Source organism: Catharus ustulatus, chromosome 22 (assembly GCF_009819885.2).
Source record: "Catharus ustulatus isolate bCatUst1 chromosome 22, bCatUst1.pri.v2, whole genome shotgun sequence".
NCBI lineage: Eukaryota > Metazoa > Chordata > Aves > Passeriformes > Turdidae > Catharus > Catharus ustulatus.
Window position 1 is genome coordinate 3,301,119 of NC_046242.1, and position 12,490 is coordinate 3,313,608.

Sequence of the window (12,490 nt, forward strand, 5' to 3'; positions counted from 1 at the left end):
ATCAGCCTGGGGCTGTTTACAGCACGTACAAACATTAAAAAAAACTCAACCAGCCACCGAACGACAGTCACATGGAGCCTTTGACCTTCACCTCCAGGTTCACATCATTGTGCTCCGTTCCCCTGCGTTCCATTCCTCACTATTCCCTTCCCCTGCTCTGTATCCACATTCTCCATCCCTCCACCTCCATATCCCAGTTTCAGACCCTTTCAGCTTCCCCAATGTCCCCACAAGCCCCAGTGGATGCAGGTGTGACCCCTCTGACCCCACACAGCTGTGCTGTGCCTTCCCTGACGTGGCACAGGCTCTGCTTTCAGCGTCACCAGATCAAAATAGAGACTGAGCAAAGAGTAGTGCAGTTGGGCCTCTCCCCATTCCTCACTTATCTCCCCATGCCTTCCAGCACTGAAAACCAGGCTACTGGAGCTGTGTGCCATGTCATCACCTCCTCAGCTAAAGACTTCTCTACAGGCAATGCACTTAGATTAAAAAAATATCCAGCAAGAGATTCTTAAGGAAAGATTGACAACTTTATGATGGACATTTTAAGCTATCAGAGGAATCCTAAGAAATCTGTTTAGTGCCAAAGAGAACCAAAGGGCTTTAAAACCCCTCAAAACTGAATCCCCCCCTTTATTTGGTGAAGTTTTGAGCTCCCATCCAAAATCCACCCACAGCACTACCCTAAGAAACAACCCCAGGAAAGTGGAGTTGACCAATAATTTCAACAGCTCGGAACACCCCTCTGGAAAGAATAAATGAGATGTAAAAATATTCCAAGTTAATCATAAATTAAAGTGTTGGTAGTAACAGACACTTTGTGATATGCTTCACAGTGCCCCTTTAAATCAGGAAAAAGCCCACAAACCTCCATGTGTTAAACATTCTGATTCATAAAAATAATTTCCCTCAGAACTGGTTGTTTATTTTCATCCACCAATTCTCACTTCAGTATTAATCCTCTCAGCATCAGCGTGTATCCTCACCCCAAAATCAATGTCACAAGCTACTTTAGGGAAGCTGGAAAAAAAAAAAAAACTCATTCAGAAGATGCCTTTTTGAACAGACAGAAGTCACAACAGCCACCCATTCTGCACCACACTTGTGTCGGGAAATGTCTCGGTTCGCATTTCCCTTCGGCAGCAGCACTGCCTGATGTCCTTTTGTCCTCCTAATGGGGCTGGAGCCCTGGAGCAGGTTTGTTTCAGCACAGCAAGGACAAGCAGGCAGGAGCGGCAGCGAGGTTTGACCGGAATAACTAAACACCCAGCGGCACCCGAGGGCTCCGGCAGCGCTCGCTGGAGGCTGCGGGATTTGCATGCGGGTCACTCCTCCCAGCTGGGTCCTTGAGTGGCGGCTGCGGGAGCTGCTGGGTGTCGCCAACTCCAACATCCACACTACAAAGAATCTACAAACAGCAGCTTCACTCGCTTTCGATGCTGGAAGAGTTCAGAGGCAGAACGGGCTGGATTCGCCTTTCCCAAAGGGAGCCTCGTTGCTGGAGATGTTGGGAGAGCGATGCAGGATAAGCCCGTGGGGCTCCTGCTGCTCCTACACACGGATATCCAACATTCAGCCCTGTATCCTGCAGCACCCGGGGGGATGCTCTGCTCTCACCATGCAGCACGACACTAAAACACCCAGGGCACCAGTGTGCCTGATCGACCTCAGAGATCCTTCAAAACCACAGAGCACTGTGTCCTGCGTTGGTTCATTTTTAACATCACGCTCTGCACGAGCTGCAGCCCACTGAGAGAGACCACCAGCAACCCACAGTTCTGCAACCACCATTCACAGAGTGAAGAAAAACACAACAGCAGTGCTGGACATGGCTCTGGGGCTCCTTCCCAGCTGCACTCCTTTGCTTCAGACAAATTAGTCCCTCAGTTGTGAGCCAGGACTTCTGATCACAAGAGAAACACATCTAGGAGGGGATTAGCAACTTGCAGGTTGCTGGTCTGAGTGCAGAGAGGATGCTTTCATCTGGTAGCAGCTCCACAGAACACAGACATCACTGCCCTGAGTTTTCCTAATACCTTTAATCCTCAAAAACACTAATGGACTTCACAGCAAGCCATTCTCTGCCATACCACACTACCAAAATGCAGCCCTGAGGTAGAAACATCACCTGAACAGCGCCTGGGTTGACCCAAAAAAAAAAGCAGAACAAGGCTGCTTTTCCTACTTTCCATGCAGAACAATGAATGAAGTTCATTTTCTTGCAATTCATTGAAAGATTTTTCTTGTCTCTCTCTCTCCCCAGGCTATAAACTTGCACATGGAAATTAAATTACAGATCTGGGAAAATATTCAAGAGATCATCTGAGTCGACCAGGACAGGAACATGTGGCTTCAAGGACCCAGGGAACACAACACACACTCCACTTGCATGGATAAGCAGGACACAGCCCCAAGAAGAGTTTTAAGGCCTCACTTATTTAAATCAGCTCCCAAAGGTAGGAGTCTGGCAGCATCCAGCTCATCTCAGAGCTATTGACTTCACTCCAGGTGTTCTTACCATATCATTCCTTCCCTGCTCCATCACATTCAGGATTTCATTAGACAGGTAAACCTTCCTCAGAGGACTGGCACACTTCCCAGTCCTTATCAGCACTGTCCTCCCATTGGGATTTGTAACAAAATTAATGGTGGCATCAGCTGAGCTTTTAAAGGAGAAAGTCAGAGGGCTCTGCAGGACAGTTTCTGGCTATGCTTAAAATGATTCTTGTATTACCAGTGAAAAATAACAGCCTTGTGGTAAGAAAACCTGTGTAGGATGCTTGATGAGAAACTCAGGAGGAACTGGAAGCAGATCCCAGGATTCCTATCAAACAGCTCAGGCATTTCAGCAGGTTTTCTGTAAGGCTGGTGCTGCTGATCCCAGAGAAGCAATCAGAAAGCTCCAGCCTACCTCCTAGATTTGTCCCTTAACACAAAGTAACATCTCCCCCATTAATAACGCCATCAACCCAAATTTGCATCTGCAATTGCCCAAATTAGCTAATTAAAGCTCCCGTCCCCAGCGCCGGCAGGTCACGCGCTCGCTGCAGCTCCTGCCAAGCAGGAGCAGCTCTGGAGGGAAGGGCAGCAGCTCTTCCTTCCCCAGAGCCTGAGCAGGCAGGAGACTGCAGCCAGGCCCGGGAAATGCCGCATTCAAATAAAACTGGGAGGGAGGAGTGTTAGGGAATTGCTTAGGAATACAGCTGGAGCGGGGCCAGCACTTAGTATGCATGGAGGCTGGTGCTGTATGAATGGTAAAAATAGCAGCAGATGCTTAGATAAGAAAATACAATTTGGTTTACATGCAAAGCCATCATAGAGTGTGGTTCAAAAATCTACCCACTATCAGACCACAGGAAGATTAAGGCCAAGAGCTTAATTTGGTGTAAACTTAGTTGCAAGGCCCTCTCTGTCTTCAGGTGGTCTCACTTCCCTTTGGAAAATCTTTCTGCTGCAGCATTAGAAAGGTAGGTTTTAATCAGGCTTCTGGCACAGAAGCCAAGTCTGAAGGGATGACAGGTCTGAGGGCACAGTGATTGCTTTGGTTTGGAAATCAGTGGGCAAAGTACACTGATATTTTAGGTACACCTACACACACAGCCAAGCCAAGTTCCCACAGGCAGAATTGCTTCCCTGAGCTCTCCTACATCTCTGCCTCCAACACAAGACACACCACGGATTGACAGCGACCCTGAGCAGCACTCCAGAGCAGGAAGCAGAGAATGATGATTATTCACTCAGGAAGCTTGCAACCTGGAGCTGCTGCTTGCAGCAAGTCAGACCTGGGGTCAGAGAGTTGAACTCCCAAGGGTGGGTCATTTCCTTTAGCACAAGCACCCCAAAAAACCTGGAAACCAGGCAGGCTTCTTGGCCGTCACCAGTGACCTGCTCCTCTTCCTCCCCAGGGCAGACTTAGCAGCTGGTTTTAAACCACCCTGTCCCACACTTACCTCAGGGAATTACAAATTTTGTTTATGCAGATGGCCACAACGTGGCCCTCACTGTCAGCAAGAACCAGGTGGAGGAAGCACCCTAATGAAAGAGCAGGTATGGGATACTGAGCTCTTCCCAAAAGATCCCAGAGATAGATCCCTGCTGACTTGGCTGGCAGGAGATACTAACAGCAACAGGAACCACAAACTGTCTTCTCAGTCATATTAAAGATTTAACCCTTTGTTCCAGCCTTTGGCTCACCTGAGCACTTGCAGACAAACAATCTTAATTCTCCAAAGCAACCCTGCCAGCAGGGATAGTCCTAAAATTCATCTTCTGCAGCTGGGAAGCATCTGAGACCCAAACTCCTGTTCTGAGTTGTAGTAATCACTGTGTGTGAGGGCTGTGGAGAATGTTTTGACCTTCATGTTAACCTGCTGCAACTAAATCTGACAGTGTTATTTCTGCTCCTTATCAAACACATCTTGATTTTCTCTGTTTCATAAGCACCCTGGAAATAAATACTTAGTCCAGGTCTATTCACCTCATGATGGCTGGAAGCCTGACCTGACTGATAAAAAGGCTCATAAGCAAACTTAGAAATACTCAGCTGACAGTGTGAATCCCTCTCACCCACTGGGCAAGTAAATGCATTTGAGAAATTCCAGAAGGAGCCAGCTCTGTGCAATGGAAGCATTGCCATTTTCTGTGTCAGCACGTATCCAGGGCAAGGGACAAGTGCCACACAGAATTCCTGCTCCATTCTTCCCCTTCCCCACCCTATCCTTCCTTCCACCTGAGTCAGGGGTGGGTGGGAAATGGACATCTCTCCCTGTTCATTCTCATTTCCCCATTCCCAAGAGCTGCTGAAACCTGAAAACTCAGCACAGCTCCAGCAGTCATTTGAAGTCCATGCTGGTGCACCCCAGATTAGCAAAGGAGTAATCTGCTGTGGGTGCAGAGGATCACTGGCAGACAATGCTCAGCACAGCCCACATGGAAGTGGGGCTCTGTGGAAAGGCAAAACCTTTCTGGAATAATGAGAATCCCCAAGTCCCCATTCTCAGCAGATCTTTGTCCCAGACATGCAGCCAAGCAAAATTCTGCAATGTAATGATGTGCTGAAATTTCCCATTTTTCTCCCTCTCTGAAGGCCACACAAGGACAACCCTCTCTGTTCCCACTAAAACCCTCTTCACAGGATTCTTTACAGAGCAAGAAAGGGCACGAGCAGTCTCCACCCTCTGCTTGCCCCTTCCAGGGCAGTGGCTACTATGAGGCTGAAATTCCAATAAAAAGCCAGTTGAGATGGAGGCAGATGAGATATCCCTCCTGTGATGTTCAGAAAAAAATCACCCTGCAACGCACAGCTCTTAATAAGAACAAAAATTAAAATTTCCTTAAATAAATATAAGGAAAGAGTCCATGAGGGAGAGTTGCCAACAGGAACACAGAGCCACGTTTGGGTCAGTCTCTTCATCCATCACCTTGGAGATCTCCCAGGACTGTGCTGAGGGCAGGACCAGCAGCTCCATGTCACTGTTCTATCGACGCCATCTGGAAAGGGAAAGAGCTGCTGTGTCCCTGTGGTGGGGCTCTGCCACAGGGCCCAGCAGGCACCAGAGGAGAGCAGCACCGCAGGGACCTGGGTCACCACACACAGCCAAATGGCAACCAGCTCCCAGGAATTTGTCTGCATAACTGGGAAAGGGAAGAAGGTCAGAAAGAAAGACCTGACCAGCTGGTGCTTCCCCTCTCCAGGAGTCAAAATATCCGAGTCAAATTTCATCCTGACTGCTGGGCTGGAGGGGCTCTGCTTTCTAGTTATTTCCCAGCAAAAGTTCCTGCCCTGAGAGAGGGCAGGTCTCCAAGCTGGAATTTGACCCAGTGCTGTGCTCCCTGCAAGGAGATCATGCCCTAGCCACACAGGTCTCACGGAGGAGCAGGGACACATGGAGTAGCTGCAACATCCTCGTGGACAAACAGGTTACTCACATCCTCAAGCACTTGTCCTTCCCTCCGCTCGCCACCCTCTGTCCGTCCGGGCTCCAATCCGCTGCGTACACCTGGTGTGATGGAAATCAGTCACCTCTGCTGGGAGGAGGGCTCACTGCCTCCTGCCTCCCAAACACCTCAGCTCCAGCAGGCAGCTCACCTCATCTGCATGGCCAGGCAGATCAACGGCCAGTTTCTTTGTCTTGGCATCCCAGACCTTGAGGGTGCTGTCGCTGCTGCCGCTCACCAGCAAGCGGCTGTCGGCTGACCAGGCAATCTGGTACACGGCTGACACGTGGCCCCTCAGCGATGTCAGGTACCTGGGGACAAGGACAGGCTGATAGAGCAGCAGGGTTTGTTCCAAACTTGCCTTTGCCTTCATGTTTCTCCTCCACCAGCACACCCCAGGCAGTCAATTGTTAGACAGAGTCTATCCAAAAACCCTCCCAAGTGGGCTCAGAACCTTCTAGAGGACGCCTCTCTCATCTCACACCCTCTGCCAAGAAACCCTTATCCAGCAGGCAACACTTCAGCCTCACTGCACAGGTGTGTCCTTCCCTCTCTGGCTGAGCAGCCCAGATTTAGAAGGACCTTTAAAATCACTGACATGAAAGCCAAGCTCATGAGCATTAAGGATGGTTTGCAAGGGAGGACTGCTGCCTCCAAGAGCTCACCAGTACTGCAGCTGAAAGTTAAAAGCTGGATTACAGGAGCATCCAAATACCAGCAGCAATACTTGTAACTACAAGAATTTGCATCATCCAGAACAAGCTGTTCTCTGGCACAAGAACTGTTTAAACTGGGTCAGTCTCCAGTTCCCAACACACACATCTTCAGGAGATCAGTGGAGTGGAACATCCCATCCCACCACAGCTGCGCCTGCCCCAGAGAAGCGACCCTGCAGCAACAGGGCGAGCACACAGGTGCCAGGCAGTGCTGTGGCTGAGTCACAGTGGGGCAGCACACACAGAGCCAAGCACAGACACCCTGACACAAGAAAAGCCGGACAAGAGATTTCCTGAGGGCAGAAAAAGGCAGAGGCAGCAGTGGCTTTGTATGAGTTGAGGCTACAGAGATGCTGAACACACCAGGGAGCTGCTGGCAATGAACTGGGGCCCAGCCCTGTGTGCCCTGAGCATTACACACAGACTCCACACCTGCACCACCTCTAACAGAACAAACCAACTCACTTTCCTGTCCTACCATCCCAGAGCTTTATGGACTTGTCAAAGGAAGCACTGGCTATTATCCGGGTGTCTGGGGAGAACAAGACTTGGTTAATCAATGCCTGGTGGCCTGTCATCCTCTCCAGTGGCTTCTTGTCTTCTGCTGGTCTCCAAAGGAACAGGGTGAAATCATCTGACCCCGAGACAAGCCTTTCTGGTTCCTGGCCCTGAAAAAGGGAAGAAAGAGCTCAAGTTTTGTACAAGCCAGGTGTGGAGAGCCTGGAAGTACACCAGTGTTGGTGTTAGAAGTAACAGCAGGGACAAAAGGGACTTACCCGGACTTGGTTGTATCTCTGCAGTGCCCTGTCTTTCAGTTCTGACACTGAAAAAGGGAAAAGGAGGGTGAAAGAGAGATTAGAAATCCTTACATGAAAAGAAACTTTATAACCTTGTCATGCCAATTCCAATCCTGGCTCTGCAGGTTTAGCAGGAGGATTTGTGACTGCTCAATGTGCCAAAGGCAATTCAGGAGCAAAAGCCTCTGAAAACAGAGTGACCACCCCATCCCCCAAACTGCTCCACCCTGGCATGGGCAAGAAAAACCCTGACTTCCAGCATGACCAGTCCTCCCCCAGCCTCTGCACTCACAGGAGCCTCTGACATCCTGGGGGTTGATGGTGGCCTCGGCGGGCTCGAAGGCGCCGGTGCGCAGAACGTAATCGGTGCTCAGGGCCATGGTGTTCACCCAGTGAGCGTGGCCCTGCAGGGTGCGGCACAGGACCCCCTGGGGACAAAGCCACCCCAAAGTCAGGGACAGGCCAAGCATGCACAGCACCCACCAGACCCACCAGCCTGCAGGGATCAACCCCAAACTTTGCCAACCTGCTTGCCCCAGCTGCAGGCAGCCTAAGCAGGGAAGACACAACACTGCAGAGCTTCAGGAATCAGTTTCCCTTGCACAACACCCATCAGCTCAGGTTGCTCCAGGGATGTTTCCAGCTTTTAGCCCCATTTAATGCTCTTAAGGATGAAAACATCACAACAACTACCTCTTGCAAATAGTGCCAAGCAACAGGTCTGACAAGTCAAGAAGATACAGCAGCTCTGTTTTTCAGAGCACAAGCTGTGCCAGGAAGAGCAGACAAAGCCACCCCACAGTGTGCCCAGCTCCCTCTGCCAGCAGCCCAAGGGCAGTCCCTCACTTACATCCTGGCTCCTCCAGACTTTGATGGTCCTGTCCTGGGAGGAGGAGTAGAGCAAGCCATCGCCCCCCCACTTCACACAGGTCACCGACTGCGTGTGGCTCGTGAGGATTTTGTCACACCTGCCCATCAGCGTGTCCCAGATGCGGATGCTGCCATCCTTGGAGGCACTGGCCAGGTAACGGCACTCTGGGTTTCTGGGCAAAGAGATCAAATCCATTTGTGCAGCTCCCCCGAGCTCCTTCCCCACCAGCCCCAGAGGATGCAATAAAATGCAACTTTCTTTTGGCTTAAGATCAGAGAGGCCAGGCAGAGCACTGACCTACAGAGAACAAGGTCTCACAAAGCAGGGGAGAGGCAGACAAATGCTTCCTCCAAACCAACTCTTGGGCTGCAATTGGAGAAATCAATGCAGGGTAAACCTGGCAGCTGAGGCACTGGTGATGACCTTGTTTGCACAGCTGTAACCCACGAGGTCACCATGAACTGGCACCTTCCCTGGGCAGGGAATCAGCCTGACACAGGGGCACAGATCCATGGCATTGGGAATGTGCTGGATGTTCCTCTGCCATGCTTCATCTCCAGCCTGGGACAGAGTGCTGTTGTGCTGACAGGGCAGAAAGGAGCAATGTCCATCCACATCCATTGTGCCTCAGGGGACAAACTGAACACATCTGGAAGCAGCTGGCCACAACCCAGCAAGGACAGGGCAGTCCTAACCCTCTGTCCTTTACACATCTTTATCACCAGCAGTGAGGAAGAGCACAGCCCCTCCCATTGCACTGGAACTGGCTGAAGAAAGAGAACTGCATCTCTGGGAGGGTCATGTCTCTCCTCTCCATTTCCTCATCTTCCTTACAATAATTTTTTTGCTAATCCAGTTAATTGTCTGAAAATAGCTGGAGCTTCCTACTGGCAAATTCAATTTGCAGGGATCTGCTCTGAAGGGGCCCTTATTCTTTTTTATTTATTTCTGTAACGTCTTGGATTAATGGCTACAACTGTCCCACTCCACCCACCTCTCCCAGAGGGAGCTTTAGCTGATCGAAGGGATAAGGGGATTGTACAGCTGATCATCCCTCATTATTAACAAATGGGATGACAGAGGCCAGCAGGATCAGAAGAGCAGAAAGGAGTGCTCTGCCCTTGGACACCACCAGGCTTCCCTGCTCCCACCTCAGCAATGCTGGAGCAGCACCACAAAAGCAGTGTTTTCCCAGGGGAAAAGAGACACAGCCTGGCAGTGATTCCCCAGCAACTCACAGGGACTGTGAGCAGCAGCTGGGACTTCTGGCTCCCAGCTGCACACATCCTTCCCAGCTCACCTTGAGAGCTGTTCTACACAGGCTCTTTCCTGTAACAGGAGAAAGGCAAACAGGAGCAATGCCCTTCAGGTCAGGCTGCTCTTTTCCACAGGAGCAAAGGGGAAGGGCTGAGCTGGCCCCTTCACTTACAAGTGGAGCGGCTCCCAGCACAGACATGTGATCCATTTGGAGTGGCCAGAGAGCACCCGGCCGATCTGGCTGCCAGTGGCTGGGTCCCAGAGAAAGATCTGTCCAAGAGAGGAATCACAGGGGTTGCGTCAGGCCACAGACATCATGTGAATCCCAGAGATATTGGAGCTCCATTTAGAAAGCAGAGGTGTCCTTGGGATCGTGTTTGCACTCGCAGGCAGCAGCAGGGAAAGGGGGCTGGATGCCTTTCCAAATCCCTGCAGCCATCAGCTGACACCCAAAAGAATGAGACCTGATTGCCCTCCTGTCTGCCTACAGAGCTGCAGCTACAAAGTTATCTGACTCAAAAATTATACAGGTCCCCAAAAAGCCACCCTGTGCCAGAGATTCTGTGAGTGTTTGTAGAGCACAGCAAAAGCCACAGCTAAACACTAAACGCTGCTGATTATCGGATGCTGTGGGTGGGACACATGCTGGTTTTCTCTTGTTGATTCTCTCTCTACATAAATGTTCATCTTAAGAGCCAAGGCATTAGTCATCTCCTACTTAAAAACTTGGGAGAAATAGGGAAAAGGAGGACAGACTGCTCTCTGGGTTCAATTAAAGGCAGACCAGCACCAAACCATGGCTGAACCAGCCTGGCCCAGGACATTTCCCTGGGATTGGCATCTCAACTCTGGCAGCAAAGGTCAGCCATGGCAACTGACCTCAGCAGCTCAGCTCCCATTTAACCACACACTCCTGCCTCCCCAGGCATTTCTGCACTTCAAGCACATGAATTTTGCCCCATGGTGGGGGCTGAACTCCTTTGCTGTTCCTGTCAGAGGGAATTTAGCCATGTCCACGTGGGAACACTGTGACCAGGCTGCTGCTGCATGGCTGGGTCACGCCAACAGCAGCCCTGACCCTCCCTCACTCCAGACACCTCCCTCGTGATGGAGCTGCCTGCCAAGAACCACATCCAAAGCCTGGACTCCTTCCTGTACAGAGGGAAAAGCATCTGCCACAAGGCAGCAGGGCTCAGCAGCAAGAGCTCCCCAAGGTGACAGTGTCACAGCGCTGCCTGGCACAGAGATGCTTCTCTCAACACCATCCAGACACAGAGCTGCTCTGGAGAATGGGAATCCTGCTCAAACGATGGGATCCACCCTCACACCCCTGGAGAAACAAGCTTCACCCCTAATCCCCCCCAGCCCCATGCTGAGGCAGCCCAGGGTACCTGGCTGTTCTTGCAGCCCGAGGCCAGCTTCTTGCCATCAGGTGACCAAGCAATGCTGAGCACCCAGTGCCGGTGACCTGGCAGAGAGAGCGCAGTGGGTGTGAGGGGAGAGCCGGGACCCTCTTTTTCCACTTTGCCAAAGAGAGCTACTCCCTCTCCTGGCTACAGCCCCAGCCTGGACAGCTCAAACAGCAGCAGGCTCTGCTCTGCTTGTCCCCCCAGGCAGACAGGGGGTCCATGAGGGAGGGAGTCACAGGCTGCCCTCCTGGCACACCCCAGCACCCACCTTTGGCTGTGAACTGCGGCGTTTCCGTGCTCAGGTCCCAGAAGCGCACAGTGGTGTCTCCAGAGCCGCTCGCCAGGTACCTGGGAGAGGAGGAACAGCTCAGCACAGCGTCCCCAGGACAGGACAATGGCAGCTGCTGCCTTTCCCTGCTCCCCGCCTGCAGCCAGACCCTCGTACTTTCCCGTGGGGCTGAAAGCCACGGAGATGACGGCCTCGGTGTGTCCCTCGAGGGAGCTGGTGCAGCGCGTCACCGCCCGCACCCTGAACACGGCCTGCGGCTGGTAGATGATGTCCAGGACCTTCTCTGTCTCCACGCTCTGCCCTGCCAGGGTCTTCTCCAGCGACGCCACGATCTCGGCATCGTGGACGAAGAAGGCCAGAGGCACCGGCTCATCCTGCGGGAGAAGGGGCAGGTGAGGCAGTGAAGGGCGGCGCCGGGTCGGTGCCGGGGAGGTGGGGAGGGTCTCACCTTCTGCAGGAGGGCGTTGCAGACCAGCTGCAGCTTGTCGGGAGTGATGGTGACGGGGACGTCGAAGGGGGAGCCCAGGCACTCCCCCGCCTCATCGCGGAACTGGATCAGGAGCCGCTGCACATCCTCCTCGTCCGGCGACATGTCCTGCGGGACAGCGGGCTCAGTGGAATCCCAGCGGGCACAGCCCCTCACCCCGGCAGGGAGACCCGCACGGGGAGAAGGAACCTCCACAGGGAGAGCCCTGCACCGAGCAGGAACCGCGCCGGGAGCCCCAGGGGAAGGTGAGAAAACCCCTGAGCGCCGCAGCAGTCCCAGCCCTGCAGCCTGCAGGTGCTGCCCATCCCGGCCATCCCCATCACGTCCCGATCCCGGTCCCGGTCCCGCTCACCGCCGCCATGTGCGCGCTCCCCACGTGCACCGGAAGCGGCGCGAGCCCCCGAGCGCGGCGCTGCTGCCCCCTGGCGGCCGGCGGTGAGCGCTGCGCCCCGCCGGGGCCGCGAGTTCGAGGCTGCCCAGGGACAACTCCCGTGGGGAAATCACCGCTTTGATCCAAAATGACTCAAGATAGGCAGAGCCTCTCACACTCCATCCGGCCAGTTTAAAGAAAACGCAGCCCTGAGCAATATCCATACCCAGATCTGGGACCTGTAATCCATAAACACAGCCAGGATCCTGCCCAGGGGGGAAACTGAGGCAGGGGTGCACTAAAACAGGCAAGACTTGAGTGTGGTTCTATCCTTCAGAACCAACCCCTGCCCCTTTA

At 52.6% G+C, this 12,490-nt stretch overlaps 1 protein-coding gene across 2 annotated transcripts; it reads right to left on the reverse strand.

Annotated features, from left to right (window-relative positions):
- Positions 1-461: 461 nt before the first annotated feature.
- On the reverse strand, positions 462-12,149 carry NLE1 (notchless homolog 1). 2 transcript variants are annotated; one of them, XR_004419953.2, is made up of 14 exons: positions 12,116-12,149; positions 11,725-11,871; positions 11,433-11,650; positions 11,256-11,335; positions 10,970-11,046; positions 9,751-9,848; positions 8,301-8,493; positions 7,743-7,878; positions 7,430-7,476; positions 7,119-7,321; positions 6,089-6,248; positions 5,929-5,999; positions 5,421-5,490; positions 462-1,020 (listed from the first exon to the last, which is right to left on the reverse strand). XR_004419953.2 is itself a non-coding variant. In XM_033078434.1 (13 exons), exons 1-13 carry the CDS (start codon positions 12,122-12,124, stop codon positions 5,478-5,480), a joined length of 1,452 nt encoding a protein of 483 aa, XP_032934325.1. In that variant the 5' UTR covers positions 12,125-12,149; the 3' UTR covers positions 1,146-5,477. The 2 variants fall into 2 exon arrangements, 1 of the variants encoding a protein (XP_032934325.1); XM_033078434.1 differs by lacking the exon at positions 462-1,020 and having other exon boundaries at positions 1,146-5,490.
- Positions 12,150-12,490: the final 341 nt, after the last annotated feature.